Genomic DNA, 15,334 nt, shown 5'->3' with positions numbered 1-15,334 from the left:
TTGAATAGGAACGCAGACTTTTTTACTCTGATACAAGTCTTACCTCTAAATCTCTGGGAGCTGCTCAAGATTCGAAACCACAACTTCGAGGACTTTCTATTCTGGTTCTCCAATCAAACATTCTTTCACACTCCATTGCAACAACACGTGTCTTATTCCTGGAATAACTTGGCCTACCGCTTCTGTCCAGACTCGGGAAATTTTGACATTCATTTTTTCCTACTTCTGGCTCATCATGGCAGACGCTCTTGCAAATCAGCTCAACACCACAAGCTTAGGGTATGTTCCTGTTACCAAGTGGCAGCTGTCTTCAGTTCGAGATAACTCAACTCATACGCCCTCTACAGGGAAGCGAACTCGGAAATGAGGTGGAAAGAACAATTGAATATGCCTGCGAAAGACGCAAGACCGCAGACTGAGGTTTGTGGCTTAATAATGGTGTCACTCTTGCATGTGCATCATGTCTGACCGAGTTGTAGGATGTGACCGCCACTAAGGGCCTTGAATTTGAAGACTTTTATATCAAACGAGAGCTTATGATGGGCATATTTGAGGCTGGGTTTGAGAAACCTTCTCCAATCCAAGAAGAAACAATACCAGTCGCTCTTACAGGCCGCGATATTCTGGCTCGCGCAAAGAACGGCACCGGCAAGACAGCAGCTTTCGTTATCCCTACTCTGGAACGCATCAACCCTAAAAGCACAAAGACTCAAGCACTTATCCTTGTACCAACAAGAGAGCTTGCGCTCCAAACATCCCAAGTTTGCAAAACTCTTGGAAAGCATCTGGGGATCAACGTCATGGTCACTACCGGAGGGACGGGTTTGATGGATGATATCATAAGACTGAACGACGCTGTGCACATTCTCGTAGGGACTCCAGGAAGAGTATTGGACTTGGCCAGCAAGGGCGTTGCGGATCTTTCGGAGTGTCCTACATTCGTCATGGACGAAGCTGACAAGTTGCTGTCGCCTGAATTTACACCCGTCATTGAGCAGCTCTTATCATTTCACCCAAAAGACAGACAAGTGATGCTCTTCAGTGCCACCTTTCCGTTAATTGTCAAATCATTCAAGGTAAGGCGAGACTATTTTTGTTCGTTTCGGGCCGTCCACTGATGAGCTTCATAAAGGATAAACATATGCGCAATCCTTATGAGATTAACCTTATGGATGAACTTACTCTCCGAGGAATCACCCAATACTACGCTTTTGTGGAGGAAAAACAGAAGGTCCACTGCCTGAACACCCTATTCTCAAAGCTTCAAATAAACCAGTCGATCATTTTCTGCAACTCCACCAACCGAGTTGAACTTCTTGCGAAGAAGATTACAGAGCTGGGCTACTCTTGCTTCTACTCGCACGCTCGAATGCTCCAGCAACACAGAAATCGAGTTTTCCACGACTTCCGCAATGGTGTGTGTCGCAACCTCGTCTGCTCCGATTTGCTCACTCGAGGTATCGATATTCAAGCTGTGAATGTTGTCATAAATTTCGACTTCCCGAAGAATGCCGAAACATACCTTCACCGGATTGGTCGATCTGGTCGTTTCGGACACTTGGGTCTTGCCATCAATCTCATCAATTGGGATGACCGCTTCAATTTATACAAGATCGAGCAGGAACTGGGAACGGAAATACAGCCCATTCCCCAGAACATTGACAAGAAGCTATATGTTTATGATTCTCCAGAGACAATTCCTCGTCCTATCTCCAATCCATCACAGCCACGTCAAATAACGAATACTCCGGGAAATACGAGCACTGCAGACCGCCGCCATCATAATCATCCAAATAGTGGGCAATACCAGTTCAATAGAGGCCGTGGTTCATACCGTGGTCGGGGGCAGGGTCAGCGCCGGAGCGCACAAACCGAAACCAACAAGTTCGGTCACCATCAGGGCCAACACAGTGGCAAGACTTCAACAGCGCCGGTGTCATGATTTCGCTGTCGTTATCTCTCACTTGCTTGAAATAATGACCTGAATGTCTACGATCGGTTCGCTCCCTTTTGCTTGCACTCGACCTCCCGCAGTTCGGGGCCTCCTGTCCCTTTTCCGATTCATTTGCTTGGCTCTGGCGATCTATTTATTCCCTCTGATTTACTGCGCGCACATCTTGCCGTTCTCTCCTCTTTTGCCGTGAGAAGCGGGTTTTTCGGATTGTCCGTACGGTTTGCCCTACTTCATTGTAGTGTATGTGGCTTTTTCTTTGGCCTCTACCTTCACTGCATCCCGTTATTTGCTTGATCCGGTGCCAGTTATGCCCGGTTTCTCGACCCCTTCTTTTTTAACTTGTACATACCTTCCATTGTTCCAAAGCAACGGGTCGGCGTTTCAAGGTGTTCTTCGATTGGTGTCACCCTTCGGCGTTCGCAGGTGTCTTCCCGCAAGGCACTGGTGCATTATCGGCTTATTTTTGGCTTCGACTTGTCAGGTGAACCAGGATTACGGGGACGTATTTCAGCTTCTGATGGGCCAGTCGTGTTTCAGCCCTTTCATGTCCGTCTTGGCTTCGAGGATCACTTTTGTGATCTCAAACTCGTACCTGACTACGTGCATCTGATGGGGTTCCGGAGTTTTTGTCTGATTACTTTTCGGATTCCGTCTTCGCAAAATTACCTGTGTCCTGGCGAGCATGAGGGCTCCTGAGTGTGCTCACCCTGGCTCGGCATACCAAAGCTTCCATCAATCTTACGTCAAGGTGGAGTTGCGCCACTTATTTGTCTTCCGTTCTCGCCGCATTGTTTTGAAGGACACCTTTCTGCAAAGCTACGCAGAAATCAAATACTGATTAGGAATCCAACAAGCGAGGGTTGGGTCTGCAGGATTCAGATGGTCGCAGGGCTTGGTTCATCTCGGGTGAGAGGATGTGATGATCAAAGTGTGAGAGGGGAAAACGCACATAGGGACTCCCGACATACAAAAATGAAAAAGGAAAAAAAAAAGGAAAAAAGGAGACCACTTGGGTGGAAGAAAATGGGAAGAAAAGTCAGAAAAACGTTGGCAGAGGAGTGCTGGATGGTACCAACCCATTCTGGGTATATGATAGCCTTAACATTGGTAGCATCTAGTAAAATGTAAATGTTTCCCTCTGTCAGAGCTCTCGAATACTTCTCACGTATATTGGATAGGAGACCTACTCATCATATAGGTTACTCATAAATAACTTGTGGAGCACAAGTCACCCCATAGATAATGGAGAAGGCTATTTTGCGTTTGGCGCATATGTTGCATCCCGTATTCTAGATACTGGCTCTCCCTAACTCCGGCAATAATAGTTCTTGCTTACGGGCCCCTAACGCACTTCGGATTTGAAAATGGCTACTGCGGAAAAAGATCCCAAGTCCAAGGTCAGGAATGTCAAAATAACACCCGGTTTTGCGCAATCACTGACTTCATTATAGCCCAGCAGCCTGCGGTCTATCATAGCGGGCTCTTCAGCGGGAGCGGTTGAGATTGGCAAGTTCACTGTTGCTGGAATCGCCCGTTACTTGAAGATACCCTTGCTGACTCCATAGCAGCGATAACTTATCCAGCGGAGTGTCAGATTATCTCATCTTTTATGATATGTCAGGCTAATCCAATTGTGCAGTTGCGAAGACACGATCGCAGCTCAATCGCAGGCTACCCGATGCCAAAAAGCTTCCATGGCCACCATTCGGAAAACAATGGTATGCCGGATGCACGACTTTGATCATAGGAAATTCTCTTAAGGCTGGCATACGTAAGTTCCATCGAGCGTTGCTCCGCTACCATTGTCCAAATTTTTTTGATAGAGACTCACGCTAGAATATCCTTAAGGCTTCGTTGCCTTCGACACCTTCAAATCTCTACTTCAGGATGAAAATGGCAATATATCCGGTCCAAGAACTGTGATTGCCGGTTTCGGAGCCGGCTTCACAGAGTCCCTATTAGCAGTGACTCCTTTCGAAAGCATCAAGACGCAATTGTTCGTTGTCACCTCACTTGAATACCCTAGCCCAAACCCCCAGATATTTGGGTCACAAACTGTTACCAGCGTGCGCGGTGGAACTGACATACGGGGAACAGAATCGACGATAGAAAATCCCCAAATCCTCGTATGCGTGGATTCCTGCACGGCAGTAAGATCATCTTTCAGGAAAGAGGCCTTCGGGGCTTTTTTCAAGGCTTCGTTCCTACAACAGCGAGACAGGCGGCCAACTCGGCGACCAGATTCTCAAGCTACACAATGTTGAAACAATTGGCTCAGGGCTACGTCGCACCCGGCGAGAAGCTAGGAACTGCCAGTACATTCGCTCTTGGTGGGATAGCGGGCCTCATTACAGTGTACGCAAGCCTTTGTACCCGGGGGACAACGTTGTGAGCTGTGTCCATCACTATTCGATATGCTAATATTGCTTCCACGCAGTTATGTTACGCAGCCTCTTGACACTGTCAAAACCAGGTGAGCCTTTAAGAACTTGAAATTTGCGCCTATAGATTGGTATTGACCCCTCAGCAGAATGCAATCGCTCGAAGCCAGTAAAAATTACAAAAACAGCTTCGTTTGCGCCGCGCGAATTTTCAAAGACGAAGGCTTGCTTACTTTCTGGTCAGGAGCTGTACCACGTCTAGTAAGATTGATCATGAGTGGAGGAATAGTGTTCACAATGTTCGTTGCGATAAGTCATTCTCGTCCACACTTTCGGGTGCTAATTCATCACAACCAGGTATGAGAAGACAATGGAGGCTCTCGACTCTATCGATCCTGAGAGGAAATACATATGACGCCGGAACACTATATAAGTAGTTGATGCTTTAGTTGTATATATTATCGAAGCGGAGTCATCGGGTTCAAGGTTGGCAGACTGGAGCGAACTTTGTTTCACCGCACCGATGGCCAATACCTAACAGTTAGTTGAGGATGATCGTGCAGGCTAATATCAATTTCGGCGCTAATGTGAAGGACAACTTTACTCCCCGACGGCATTTATCGAATCTTCTGCAGATATGGCTGCTATCTCCCGATCAGCCAGCCAGGTTCTGACACTATCCATTACAGTCTCAAGACTTTCGCCGCCATCAAGAACATTGTCCAGATTGTGCACTGTAATGCCGCTACGGTGGTCAGTGCAACGACTCTGTCCATAATTGTATGTGCGGATTTTGTCACCACGACCCATCCGAGCGACGCCTCCAAGAACACCTCTTCTCAACTCAACGAGTTCCTGCTCACGAGCTTCTTGTCTAGCCTCAGCCAATTTTGCTCGTAGCAATTGCCATGCCTTTTTCCGATTCGCGTGCTGAGACCGGGAATCCTGCATTGAAACGACAATTCCAGTGGGTATATGAGTCAACCGGATAGCTGACTCGGTCTTGTTTACATGCTGACCTCCGGCTCCGCTTGCGCGCATCTTCTCAGTGCGGACTTCCTGGGGATCAACATAGTAGTCACTGTTTGGGTCGTCGAAATTTAAAGCACTGTCCATACCGGCCCCTGCCTCTGGGAAGTTGGGAAGAACCATCACGCTGACCGCACTTGTATGGGTACGACCCTTGGTCTCCGTGGCCGGCACTCTCTGCACCCTATGGACCCCAGACTCAGTTCTCAAAAGATCATACGCTCCGTCTGCGTCGATCTCTAAGACTGCTTCGCTCAGGCGATCATCTGAAGGCCCGTCTTGCACGTCGAGCTTGATCACATTGGACCGTAGGCCACGTCGAGTACAAAATGCAGTGTACATCCTCAAAAGCTCGAAAGCAAAAAGGCCAGCTTCGTCTCCACCTGCGCCAGGGCGGATTTCGAGTAGGCAGGGAAGATCTGCAAAGGGGTGCCGAGGAACAAGGGACTTTTTCAGGGTCTTTGATATGGCTGGCAAAGTACGGTCGCTACTTTTTAAGTCTTCGAGAGCAAGAGATCTTAGCTCATCGTCGGTCTCTGAATCATCAATCAAGGATCTGAGTTCCGATAGGGTCTGAGACCAGAATAATCATGTTAGTCAAGATTCACGAGAAAAAGCAAATCTTTCATTTTCGACTTGCCTCGTGCGCGCGATCCCAGTCCTGCAAGGCTTGCGCGATTGACGCAAGTTCGCCCACTCGCTTCGCAATCTTTGCGTCAAATGAGTCTGTCAATTGGGTGGAAAGCCTGGTATGTTCAGCCGCCAAGGAGCGAGCCCGGGTTAGTAATGCTGGTGAGAGATGAGAACCTGATGGAAAGATTAGCCCATATGTATGCGGAAGACCCTTCGCTTTACGTAGCAGTCAAAGTATCCCTACTCGTGTTCAAGTTCCGCGGTTGTGAGATGGCCCTATGGCTCAATGTGGTTCGAGCAGTTCGTGCAAGGCATCGAGAGCATATCCATGAGAAGCCAATCATTGTGAGTTGAATATGAGAGAAAAGGTGGTATGGAAGAAAGAGCCCAATCTCAATGCTTTGAGGCGCGTTCTGAAGTGCGGGCTAGGTGATGGAACTATGCCTGATTGAATTGGCTCGATTAAACACCTTCTTTTGGAGACCAGGTAGTAAGTAACTTTTCAATCACACTGCTTCTGAGCTGCGACCCTTATACACTGATTAAGTAGGGAACTGCCGCCTTCAAACTTGCGGATTTCTGTATGTGTATTTAGGACTTGATATACTTATCCACCAGATTTTGTCACGTGAATATATTACAATTTCAATACAGTATTCTGTAATGGGTCTGTAAAGGCCAGACTGGAGGTTAAGCATATTCAGATGATAGAATATCTACGAAACTTGGTCGAATTGTATATAAAGAATGCCTCACTATGTAACTCGCCTAGCGACCTCTTTCAAGGTCCTGTTGCTGTGTTGCCATTCTTCCGATTTTCCATAGTTCAAGCCATCTACCTGACTTATTCACAGCTCACACCTTGAAGCAGGTTAAGTGCTGCTGAGGCGTGAATTCTATTATGCGCTGTTGTCTGAGACTCGTGTGATACCATAGGTCTCAACGATACCTTATGGGCTGAACTGCCAACATGCTCATTACTTTGGAGTTCTTCACAGTTTTTCTGGCCTGTTTTTCCGTTGCTTGTGGCCTCCAGTCTGCCGAGATACCCACTGATACTCCTTTGTCGTCTCTGGTCGCTTCGGCAAAAGCCCATCTTGCTAGTGGTTCTGCGCGCGATGCTCTGCTCTACTTCGATGCGGCCGTCTCGCGAGATCCAAGCAATTATCTCACAATCTTTCAGCGAGGTGCTGCTTATCTATCTCTTGGACGAACTGCGCAAGCGTTAGACGATTTTGACCGTGTCCTCCAGCTCAAACCGGACTTTGAAAGCGCACTCCTCCAACGAGCTCGCCTCAGGGCCAAGACTGCTGACTGGGACGGTGCGCTGCATGACTTTGAAAGAGCTGGCAAGAAGCTTTCGGAAGAGTATAGAGAAACCCAAGAGGCACGCGATGCCGCCTTCCAAGCATTCGACGCGGAGAAACGGGGTGCGTGGGACGATTGTATAGGTCGAGCCAATACAGCGATTCTCAAGGCGAGCACATCATTGGGTTTACGGCAAACTCGGGCACGTTGTCGCTTCGAGAAGGGTGAAGTGGAAGAAGGTATCAGCGACCTTGTTCATGTCCTGCAATTGTCTCCGGGCATGATAGAGCCTCATTTGCAAATATCGGCAATGTCATTCTATGCTCTAGGCGACAGTGAACGTGGTATATCGCAAATTCGCAAATGTTTGCATTCGGACCCAGATTCGAAAGCATGTGCTCAGCTTTACAAAAAAGAAAGGCAGCTAATGAAGAGACTGGAGAAATTACAAAAAGCGATGGATTCACGAAAATTCAACAACGCTGTCAACCTACTTGTAGGTGTTGGGGAGGAGAATGGTTTGCTTGATGAGGTTAAGGACGACTTCGAGAGTGCGAAAGACGCTGGCCACATCCATCCTGCAGCCCCGAGCAATCTACACTCATCCTTAGTTGAACGGACGTGCGAAGCCTACCGTGAGGTCAGTGATTCCAGAGGATAATGCTTTCTACTTGCCGCAGCTGACTGGAGGATGCTTGATTACAGGTTGGTATGCTCAAACGGGCTGCTCCTTACTGTACCGAAATTCTCCGGCTGAAGCCACATTCATTGGCTGCCCTTCTATTCAATGGTCAGATGGCGCTTGATGAGGAGCGTTTCGAGGACGCTATTCGCACCCTCAACGAAGCCAGAGAACATCACCCGGGATCTCAGGAAGTCCAGACGCTTATGCAGAAAGCACATGTGTTGTTGAAACGCTCCAAGCATAAGGACTACTACAAAGTCCTGGGCGTCAGTCGTGACTCAGATGAGCGCACAATCAAAAGAGCTTATCGGCAGTTGACAAAGCAGCATCACCCTGACAAAGCCGTCTCCCAGGGCGTCTCAAAGGAGGAAGCTGAGAAGAAGATGGCCGCTATAAACGAGGCATACGAAGTTTTGTCGGACCCCGAACTTAGAGCACGGTATGACAACGGCGACGACCCCAACGACCCCGAGTCGCAGAGGGGAAATCCATTCCAGGGAAACCCCTTTGGTGCCGCCGGCGGCCAGCAATTCTTCTTCCAGCAAGGCGCGCCACATTTCAAATTCTCAGGTCAAGGATTCAACTTTCCCCGAGGCTTTCCTTTCCGTTAGCATCTTTCGTATACTACTGGCCCTGCAGCTCACCCTGCAGTCTACCTTATTCCCACATCTTTGCACTTTCGCGTTGCCCGAAAGGCACGCTACCATTATCCCGCCTATTGGAATATGATCAATCCCGCCTCCCTTTCCATTTGGAACAGCAAAGTGTATGTACTCGGTCAGATATGAGGAAGTGTTATACGGCATTCAATTCTCCTTGTGAATCTGCATTCTTGTCTGCTCCACCTCTTGCCCCTCCCGTTTATTAGTTTCTTTTTCTTCCTTTCGTAACAAGGGGTTTTAGATTATCACTAGATAGGTGAATAAACACATCAGGGAAGGTGTTGGGCTGATCACTTCGGCGCATCCGTCAATGGCACATAGCTAACCTGGAAAACCTTCTCCTTGTGAACAGAGCCATCCTCTTTCTTGTCAACAACCCATATGTACTGTCCACCACCGAGTCCAAAGCTACGTAGGGTGCCATCATCATTTTCCGCATCAACGGGTATGAACAAGCGTCCTGGGGCACGTAACTGCTCAATGAGAACCGGGTGTAGCTTGTCTGCCGCTGCGCCCACATGGATTGCATCGTAAGGGGCCCCTTCCCTCCAGCCCAGCCGACCATCGGCGGTGATAAATTTCACTTTTCCGGAATTTAGGAGAGCGCGGCCTTGCTCTGACTTGCTCATGTTCGCCCGGGCCAGGTCAACAAGTTCCGGGATATGGTCCACTCCGATAACCTGACCACTGGCACCATTGGTAGACCCATCTGTAACAAGATTGGCGAGAACATGTGTCAAATACCCAGATCCTGAGCCGATATCCAATACCCGGGATCCCGGCTTGAGGAAGTCGACTAAGTATTCGCAAGCATGGCCATGCATATGTGGCGCCGAAATAGTCGCTCCATGTCCGATAGGTTGCGGCGAGTCGGAGTACGGCCTCGAGGGCGCGTAATGGGCGCGATCAACCTTGGAATTTCAGTGTCAGAATCTCAGGCAGTGAACGACTTTATTCTTGGGCTACTGGGGTGGAGGATGCTGGGTGGTGGCAGCGGTAGAAGCAAAGTGATGCTCACGCCCATCATAGCTTTTTTCACTCGATCATGTTTAATCAGTCCTTCCTTGGAGAGGTTCTCGATCAACTCAGCATTTGTGGTGCCGGAACAGTACCAAGCCATTGATGACTGCTTCCTTGTAAATTTTCTCAGCAGTGTGATTGTCTTTATGTGCCTTTTCAGCATTCAGAGATCGCCTGTTAGATTTGAGAGAATATCCCACTCGGACAACTCGTATGATGTTAAAGTGATGGCTAGAATGGGCGCCTTCGGAGCAGTCATCTGCCGCGGGAGATTCCCATCATTATGTCAATATTACGGAGTACCTCATATGCGGATGCCATCGGAGCACCATTGTATGGGTGGAAAGGCTCTTGTCGGAGTGCATAAATCTCACTAATACGTCATATCATATGATGATGATAAGTAGGTGCAGTTACAACTCTTTATCTGCTTTTTATGGCCCATTGCCTCTATGGGCTTACTGGCTTTTCTGGCATATACGAGAGGTAGGCACCTCCCTAAGGCAGGTATGTATGTTGGATCTTGATCTACATTATTGACAGGCTGGTTGTTGTTGTTCTGGGCTTTACCTTTCTGAATACCTAGAGACTATCGGCTTTCGCTCTGGAAGGTGATAAATGCTTCTATTTACTCTGTACACTAAGATGTAGATTCACTCGGTAGTCAACATTGTATCAATTCATATGCTATGTCTGAGGTACGTGACAGTAATTAATGTTTGGACATATGACCCACGCCATGTCCAGTTGTACATATATATGTATATATATAATAACCGGGATGGTAAATCTGTACTGGTCAAGCAACAGTTATATATCAATCATCATGCCATTCAGTTTACAAGCAAAATCCATCTAACAAACCATACGTGACAGATTTATAATCACAACTATAACTATACTTGTTCTGTTCGCAACGCGAATACTCCAATGGCCTTAATTAGTTAACTATCAAGTCATGGTCACATGGATGGTGTCATCCATAATTTTGTTCCCCGCATCCATTAAACATCACACCCCAAACAATCAAGCCCTCAATGTGAATCAGCTCATCAAGTCAGGTAGGACCAGATGAAAGACCAGAAGGTAGATCCGGACACACAGGTCGAGGTTGATACAATTATACTTGATTATCTGCTGTGCACTGTCATCAACACGTTCCTCTGCACACAAGAAGGAGAGAAGGGATGGCACTGCAAGGATCAGAGTACCATTTGGTTGATCCAAAGCGTCAATAGTATGTTGGAATACAAGCATTGTCGTAAGCACCAAAGGCTGTGCTGACCATGGACACCATCTCGTCGTTTATCGCTCACACAGCCCTGACACCGATGCTGATACATGCCGAGACAATCTCCCAGGACATGCGCATCAAGCTTCAGCTTCTCGAATTCATCACTACGTGCAATCAGAATCAATATAATAGCACAACAGCAAACAATCAATCATCACGGCATGGATTCGGAGAGCAGAAGGAAGGATTTACGATCTCGACTGAACGTCAAGTCTACCCACCACACTCGAAACCCGAGGCCCCGAGACCACACATTGATACGAACAACGACCGTACCCAACTAAGACTGGACATCCTTCCTGCCATCGCCTATGCATTCATCTCCGTGTGCATCGTCGCAAATGACCATTTGTCCAACACTAACTGGGCCGATATTGCAGCCCAGCTCATGCTAAAAGCTGCGTCTGAGAAACATGGTTCTCATGGGAGTACAACGCCCGACATATTTTATGAATTGATAGCCCAAGCACCAGAGGCGCTCAAAAAACAGCCTGACTGGCAACGAGTGGCTGATAAGTATGAAACTTACCTACAGCCACCGCTCGGACTTCTGGAAACCGCACTGAAACGCCTGCCTACGCATCAACTTGGAACCATCATTATCGAGTTCTTGTTTGATCTCATGAGGTGCCTGAACCCCCCGGTTCTGTTACAGCTCGAGAGAGGGAAGCTCTATGGACTGAGCCGAGCGGAAACACAGGGGCTGAAAACCAAGGTTGGACTGCGATGATAATACGTCTGCCATAAAGATTACAACCAACATAGCGCGTTTCTCACTTTGAGCGCACGAGCTACTATCCATAACTTATGCCGATAGCCAAACAAGGGTCTCGGCAGCGATCCGAACAAAGTGTATTGTGAATGCCAAGGCCAATAAGATAGTATTTTACAAAAAAGAGAAGCAGTAGATACCCTTAGACGAACTTAAAGGCCCACTAGCCGAGCAACATCCGACGAGGATCTTCAATGTATTCCTTGACCTGAAGGAACCATAATCAGCGGAATGTGTCAAACAACGAAGAAAAATCAACGAACCTTGATAAGGAAAGTGACCGCCTCCCGCCCATCCAAAAGTCGATGATCATAGGTCAGGGCAAGGTACATCATCTGGAAACGTTAGCGCCTGACAATCAAATCGCGGCAGTATGGCAATGCGTACTGGACGAATTTCCACTTTACCGTTCACGACTGCTGGCCGGTCCTTGATTGCGTGGAGTCCAAGAACAGCTTTGAAAGTCAGAATTCGATCCGAAAAGAACGAGGGAGAGAGCACAGACCAGTCTGGGGCAAGTTGATGATCGGAGTGCCCATCAAAGAGCCGAAAACACCACCCTAAAACAATGTCAACGATACTGTCACTTCATGAATCATGCTGCTTACGTTGCTAATGGTGAAAGTGCCACCAGCCATATCCTCGATTGTCAACTTGTTGTCCCGTGCCTAAAAAGATATCAGTCACAAAAGGTGCAAGCCAGTCGCATGATACCACTGACCTTCTTGCCAAGGTCTGCTATGGCCTTTTCAATTCCGACGAGATCCATGCCTTCAGCGTTACGGACGACGGGTGTCACAAGGCCCTTCTCAGTAGCAACGGCCACGCTGATGTCAACGTAGTCGCGGTAAACAATGGTATCACCACCACTGGGGCCTTCGATCGATGCGTTAACGGCGGGCACATCTTTCATAGCTAGGACACAGGCACGAGAAAAAGCGCTCATGAAGCCAAGCTTGACACCCGTTTTCTTCAGTACATCGTCTTTGTAGAGTTTCCGAAATTCCATGAGGGATGACATGTCAACCTCGTTGAAGGTAGTGAGCGAGGCAGCGGTATTCTGGGACTGCTTCAGGCGCTCGGCTATTCTCAGCCTCATTCTATTCATTTTCACCTATTATTCCCAAGAAGTAACAGAAGAGCCGCGAGTTAGCGAGTGTCAGAGCGACAACACAGATGTTGAAGGGAACTGTAAACGCACCCTACGTTCCTCACGACCTTCGAAGCTCGGTTTAACGTCAGAAGTAGTCTCTGACTTAGGAGCAGGAGGCTGAGGCTTGGAAGTAGGAGGCTGTTCAGGCGGAGGCGATGGAGCTTTGGGGGTCTCTGATGGCTGTGGCTTGTTGGACTCTGCAGGAGGCTGCTTCTCGACATCTGCGGGCTCCTTCGGCTTTTCAGTAGCTGTCTCCTCTTTTGGCCCAGGAGCGCCACCTAATTCGAGTTTGACCAAATCCTGGCCAACCGTCACAGTGTCTTCTTCGTTCACGAGGAGCTCCTTAATAGTCCCCGACTCAGGAGCATTGACCGACACGTCGATCTGTAATGGGTTGGCAAAACTTTCAAGCAATGTGGACGGTATGTGACATTCGCTGCAGCCCTACCTTGTCTGTCTCAATTGTAGCGATTTCTTCGTCCCGCTCAACGTAATCGCCCACCTCTGCCGAACGGTAAGTGAAAGATTTGCAAACTGGCCAAGAGACCTACGCTTCGAAAATTGCTTCAATGTACCCTCGGTGATCGATTCTGCCATCTGAGGGACCTTCACTATGGTATCAGCTGCAGCGAGATCAGCGAAGAACGTCATAAGAAACTAAAGCAAATTGCGATACCGTAAGTTCTGATCTGATGGCCTCCGAGGCGGGCGAGACTGCTCCCGGGTATATTGGCTCTATGGAATGTCGACGGTCAGCCAGAGCAGATAAATGAACGTCAACCTCCGATGTCCTTACCCCGAGGACGGAGCATGCAGCAAAACCGCGCCAGTCCTATGCCTTCTAAGCGCCAAAGAGGTAATACTCCTGCGAGCACCAATGCAAGGCAAGCGGGAGCATTGAGCCGTTCGAGGAATAGACCTCAGGTGTAGCTCTGACAGACGGTGAAATGGTAACCTAGACGCCATATTTCACCCGATTTGGTTGGGTAGTAAACAGAAGTTAAGGAGCAGGAGAATCTGGCACGATTGTCTGATCCGAGTAGAGAGGAAACCTATGGCCCCAGAATAACCTACTGAAGACCTGTTCAATACGTCTTCACTCGACGTTGCAGTACGAAGGTACAGGATAGCAGAGTGATGGAACTTTAAGTTAGCGTAGTACCAGGGACGAAAGCTCAAGCCCCGGGCCGAAAGAACCGGAATTTCCCTCAGCAAACACACGCACATCATCTGCGTTCCATGCGCCCGGGTGGATGACGGAGTATTATTATTACGCTTGTTCGGCTTTCCCTAAAGACCAACATGGCAGATTCGGCGCACCCTATCAAATTCACTAGGTACGCATCTCAAGAGAAACTGCCCTATAGTGAGTGGACAGGATTGCGAACAATCACTAGAAATTTACAAATTTGTTCTTCAGCTAGCATTCTCTTTCTGCGGTCGGTCTGCCAGGTCTCAGGGTCTTCTTCCCGTACGACTTTGACAGAGAGAAGTCATGTCTGCTACCGCCGTTGCGTAAGTTGCTCTCAGAAGGAAGAATAGGCTGCGTTGCTAACCTGAACTTTGCTTTTCAGGTCACTCTACCGACGGAGTCTCAAGCTTGCCCTTGACTGGGCAGTTCACAGACACGTATGGAGAGGACAAGCTGTGTATATTCGGTCCCTGTTTGAGGCAAATAAGGACGTCCGTGATCCTCGTCAACAAAGAGTAAACTCCCTCTGGCCCCAGCAACCGTCTGGCCGTTGCACAACCCCAAGTCATCAGCTTATACAAACAAATATGGCAGGTGCTACTCCGCGAAACTGAGAAATTACTGGAAACATGGAAACACCCGGATCCGTACCGCGCACCTACTGCCCCTGGTGGTAAGTCTGATAAGTTAGAAAAAGGGCTGCATCATGCGCAATTGACTGATAATGTCTTCCAGGCAGTAAATATGAGAGAAACCTTCCTGCTCCGCAGTTACCTTGTATGTTACACCATTTGATCTGTCGATTTTGCCTCGATTGACATACGTCTTAGATGCTTCTCAACATGCAGATGCCCACTAAGGTTGGATGGCGTACCAGATCCATATATTTGCGTCAATTAGACGAGTTTACAATGGGTTCCCTACTCGAAGATAGACATGGCGTTTCAGTAACATACCTCGCAACTTGTACCCTGGACGTTGCTTTGAACATTATGGGAAAGCGCTGAAATGCTTGAGTGGCGTATTGTAAGAACTACGGAAGCTGCAGGCAGGCCTTTAAATCTACTTAGCATAAGATCTACTGAGATTCCCGTCGTCTTCAAAAGACAAATTTCATTAAGAAAGCTGTCGGTATCATTCAATGCCCGTGAGCATAATGTACAACCATAAATCAAAGCATGAAAAACAGAGCCATAATTGTGCCCAGTCCAGAACCCCGTTATCACATCATGAGAAACCAAAGCACGCCGA

General features: G+C 48.2%; 8 protein-coding genes across 8 annotated transcripts; 5 read left to right on the top strand and 3 right to left on the bottom strand.

Annotated features, from left to right (window-relative positions):
* Nucleotides 1-235: 235 nt before the first annotated feature.
* dhh1 (DExD/H-box ATP-dependent RNA helicase DHH1) lies at nt 236-1,942 on the top strand (the record flags this gene model as incomplete). The annotated part of the gene is made up of 4 exons (XM_043268254.1): nt 236-279; nt 348-420; nt 480-1,076; nt 1,133-1,942. 4 exons carry the CDS (start codon nt 236-238, stop codon nt 1,940-1,942), a joined length of 1,524 nt encoding a protein of 507 aa, XP_043124189.1.
* Nucleotides 1,943-3,318: 1,376 nt separating this feature from the next.
* Nucleotides 3,319-4,750, top strand: Aspvir_005034 (putative mitochondrial tricarboxylate transporter (Ctp); the record flags this gene model as incomplete). Its single annotated transcript, XM_043268253.1, has 9 exons — nt 3,319-3,351; nt 3,406-3,460; nt 3,523-3,543; nt 3,594-3,725; nt 3,803-3,950; nt 4,052-4,309; nt 4,392-4,427; nt 4,485-4,634; nt 4,693-4,750. The coding sequence occupies 9 exons, from the start codon at nt 3,319-3,321 to the stop codon at nt 4,748-4,750; spliced, it is 891 nt and encodes a 296-aa protein (XP_043124188.1).
* Nucleotides 4,751-4,935: 185 nt separating this feature from the next.
* On the bottom strand, nt 4,936-5,706 carry Aspvir_005033 (putative mitochondrial translation release factor (RF-1); the record flags this gene model as incomplete). The annotated part of the gene is made up of 1 exon (XM_043268252.1): nt 4,936-5,706. One exon carries the CDS (start codon nt 5,704-5,706, stop codon nt 4,936-4,938), a length of 771 nt encoding a protein of 256 aa, XP_043124187.1.
* A 1,261-nt stretch (nt 5,707-6,967) lies between these two features.
* Nucleotides 6,968-8,601, top strand: Aspvir_005032 (DnaJ and TPR domain protein; the record flags this gene model as incomplete). Its single annotated transcript, XM_043268251.1, has 2 exons — nt 6,968-7,945; nt 8,011-8,601. 2 exons carry the CDS (start codon nt 6,968-6,970, stop codon nt 8,599-8,601), a joined length of 1,569 nt encoding a protein of 522 aa, XP_043124186.1.
* Nucleotides 8,602-8,942: 341 nt separating this feature from the next.
* Nucleotides 8,943-9,772, bottom strand: Aspvir_005031 (protein-L-isoaspartate O-methyltransferase; the record flags this gene model as incomplete). Its single annotated transcript, XM_043268250.1, has 2 exons — nt 8,943-9,563; nt 9,671-9,772. The coding sequence occupies 2 exons, from the start codon at nt 9,770-9,772 to the stop codon at nt 8,943-8,945; spliced, it is 723 nt and encodes a 240-aa protein (XP_043124185.1).
* A 1,186-nt stretch (nt 9,773-10,958) lies between these two features.
* On the top strand, nt 10,959-11,696 carry Aspvir_005030 (uncharacterized protein; the record flags this gene model as incomplete). The annotated part of the gene is made up of 1 exon (XM_043268249.1): nt 10,959-11,696. The coding sequence occupies one exon, from the start codon at nt 10,959-10,961 to the stop codon at nt 11,694-11,696; it is 738 nt and encodes a 245-aa protein (XP_043124184.1).
* A 205-nt stretch (nt 11,697-11,901) lies between these two features.
* Nucleotides 11,902-13,542, bottom strand: Aspvir_005029 (putative dihydrolipoamide succinyltransferase; the record flags this gene model as incomplete). Its single annotated transcript, XM_043268248.1, has 9 exons — nt 11,902-11,946; nt 12,002-12,073; nt 12,126-12,193; nt 12,244-12,298; nt 12,347-12,406; nt 12,460-12,852; nt 12,940-13,275; nt 13,340-13,395; nt 13,443-13,542. The coding sequence occupies 9 exons, from the start codon at nt 13,540-13,542 to the stop codon at nt 11,902-11,904; spliced, it is 1,185 nt and encodes a 394-aa protein (XP_043124183.1).
* Nucleotides 13,543-14,386: 844 nt separating this feature from the next.
* Nucleotides 14,387-14,942, top strand: Aspvir_005028 (NADH dehydrogenase [ubiquinone] 1 beta subcomplex subunit 9; the record flags this gene model as incomplete). Its single annotated transcript, XM_043268247.1, has 5 exons — nt 14,387-14,406; nt 14,466-14,598; nt 14,678-14,756; nt 14,819-14,860; nt 14,914-14,942. 5 exons carry the CDS (start codon nt 14,387-14,389, stop codon nt 14,940-14,942), a joined length of 303 nt encoding a protein of 100 aa, XP_043124182.1.
* Between the last annotated feature and the right edge of the window lie 392 nt (nt 14,943-15,334).

This window comes from Aspergillus viridinutans, assembly GCF_018404265.1.
Source record: "Aspergillus viridinutans IFM 47045 DNA, scaffold_3, whole genome shotgun sequence".
Lineage (NCBI taxonomy): Eukaryota > Fungi > Ascomycota > Eurotiomycetes > Eurotiales > Aspergillaceae > Aspergillus > Aspergillus viridinutans.
Note: the sequence above shows the minus strand (reverse complement) of the source record. Positions and strands in the feature narration are given on the sequence as shown.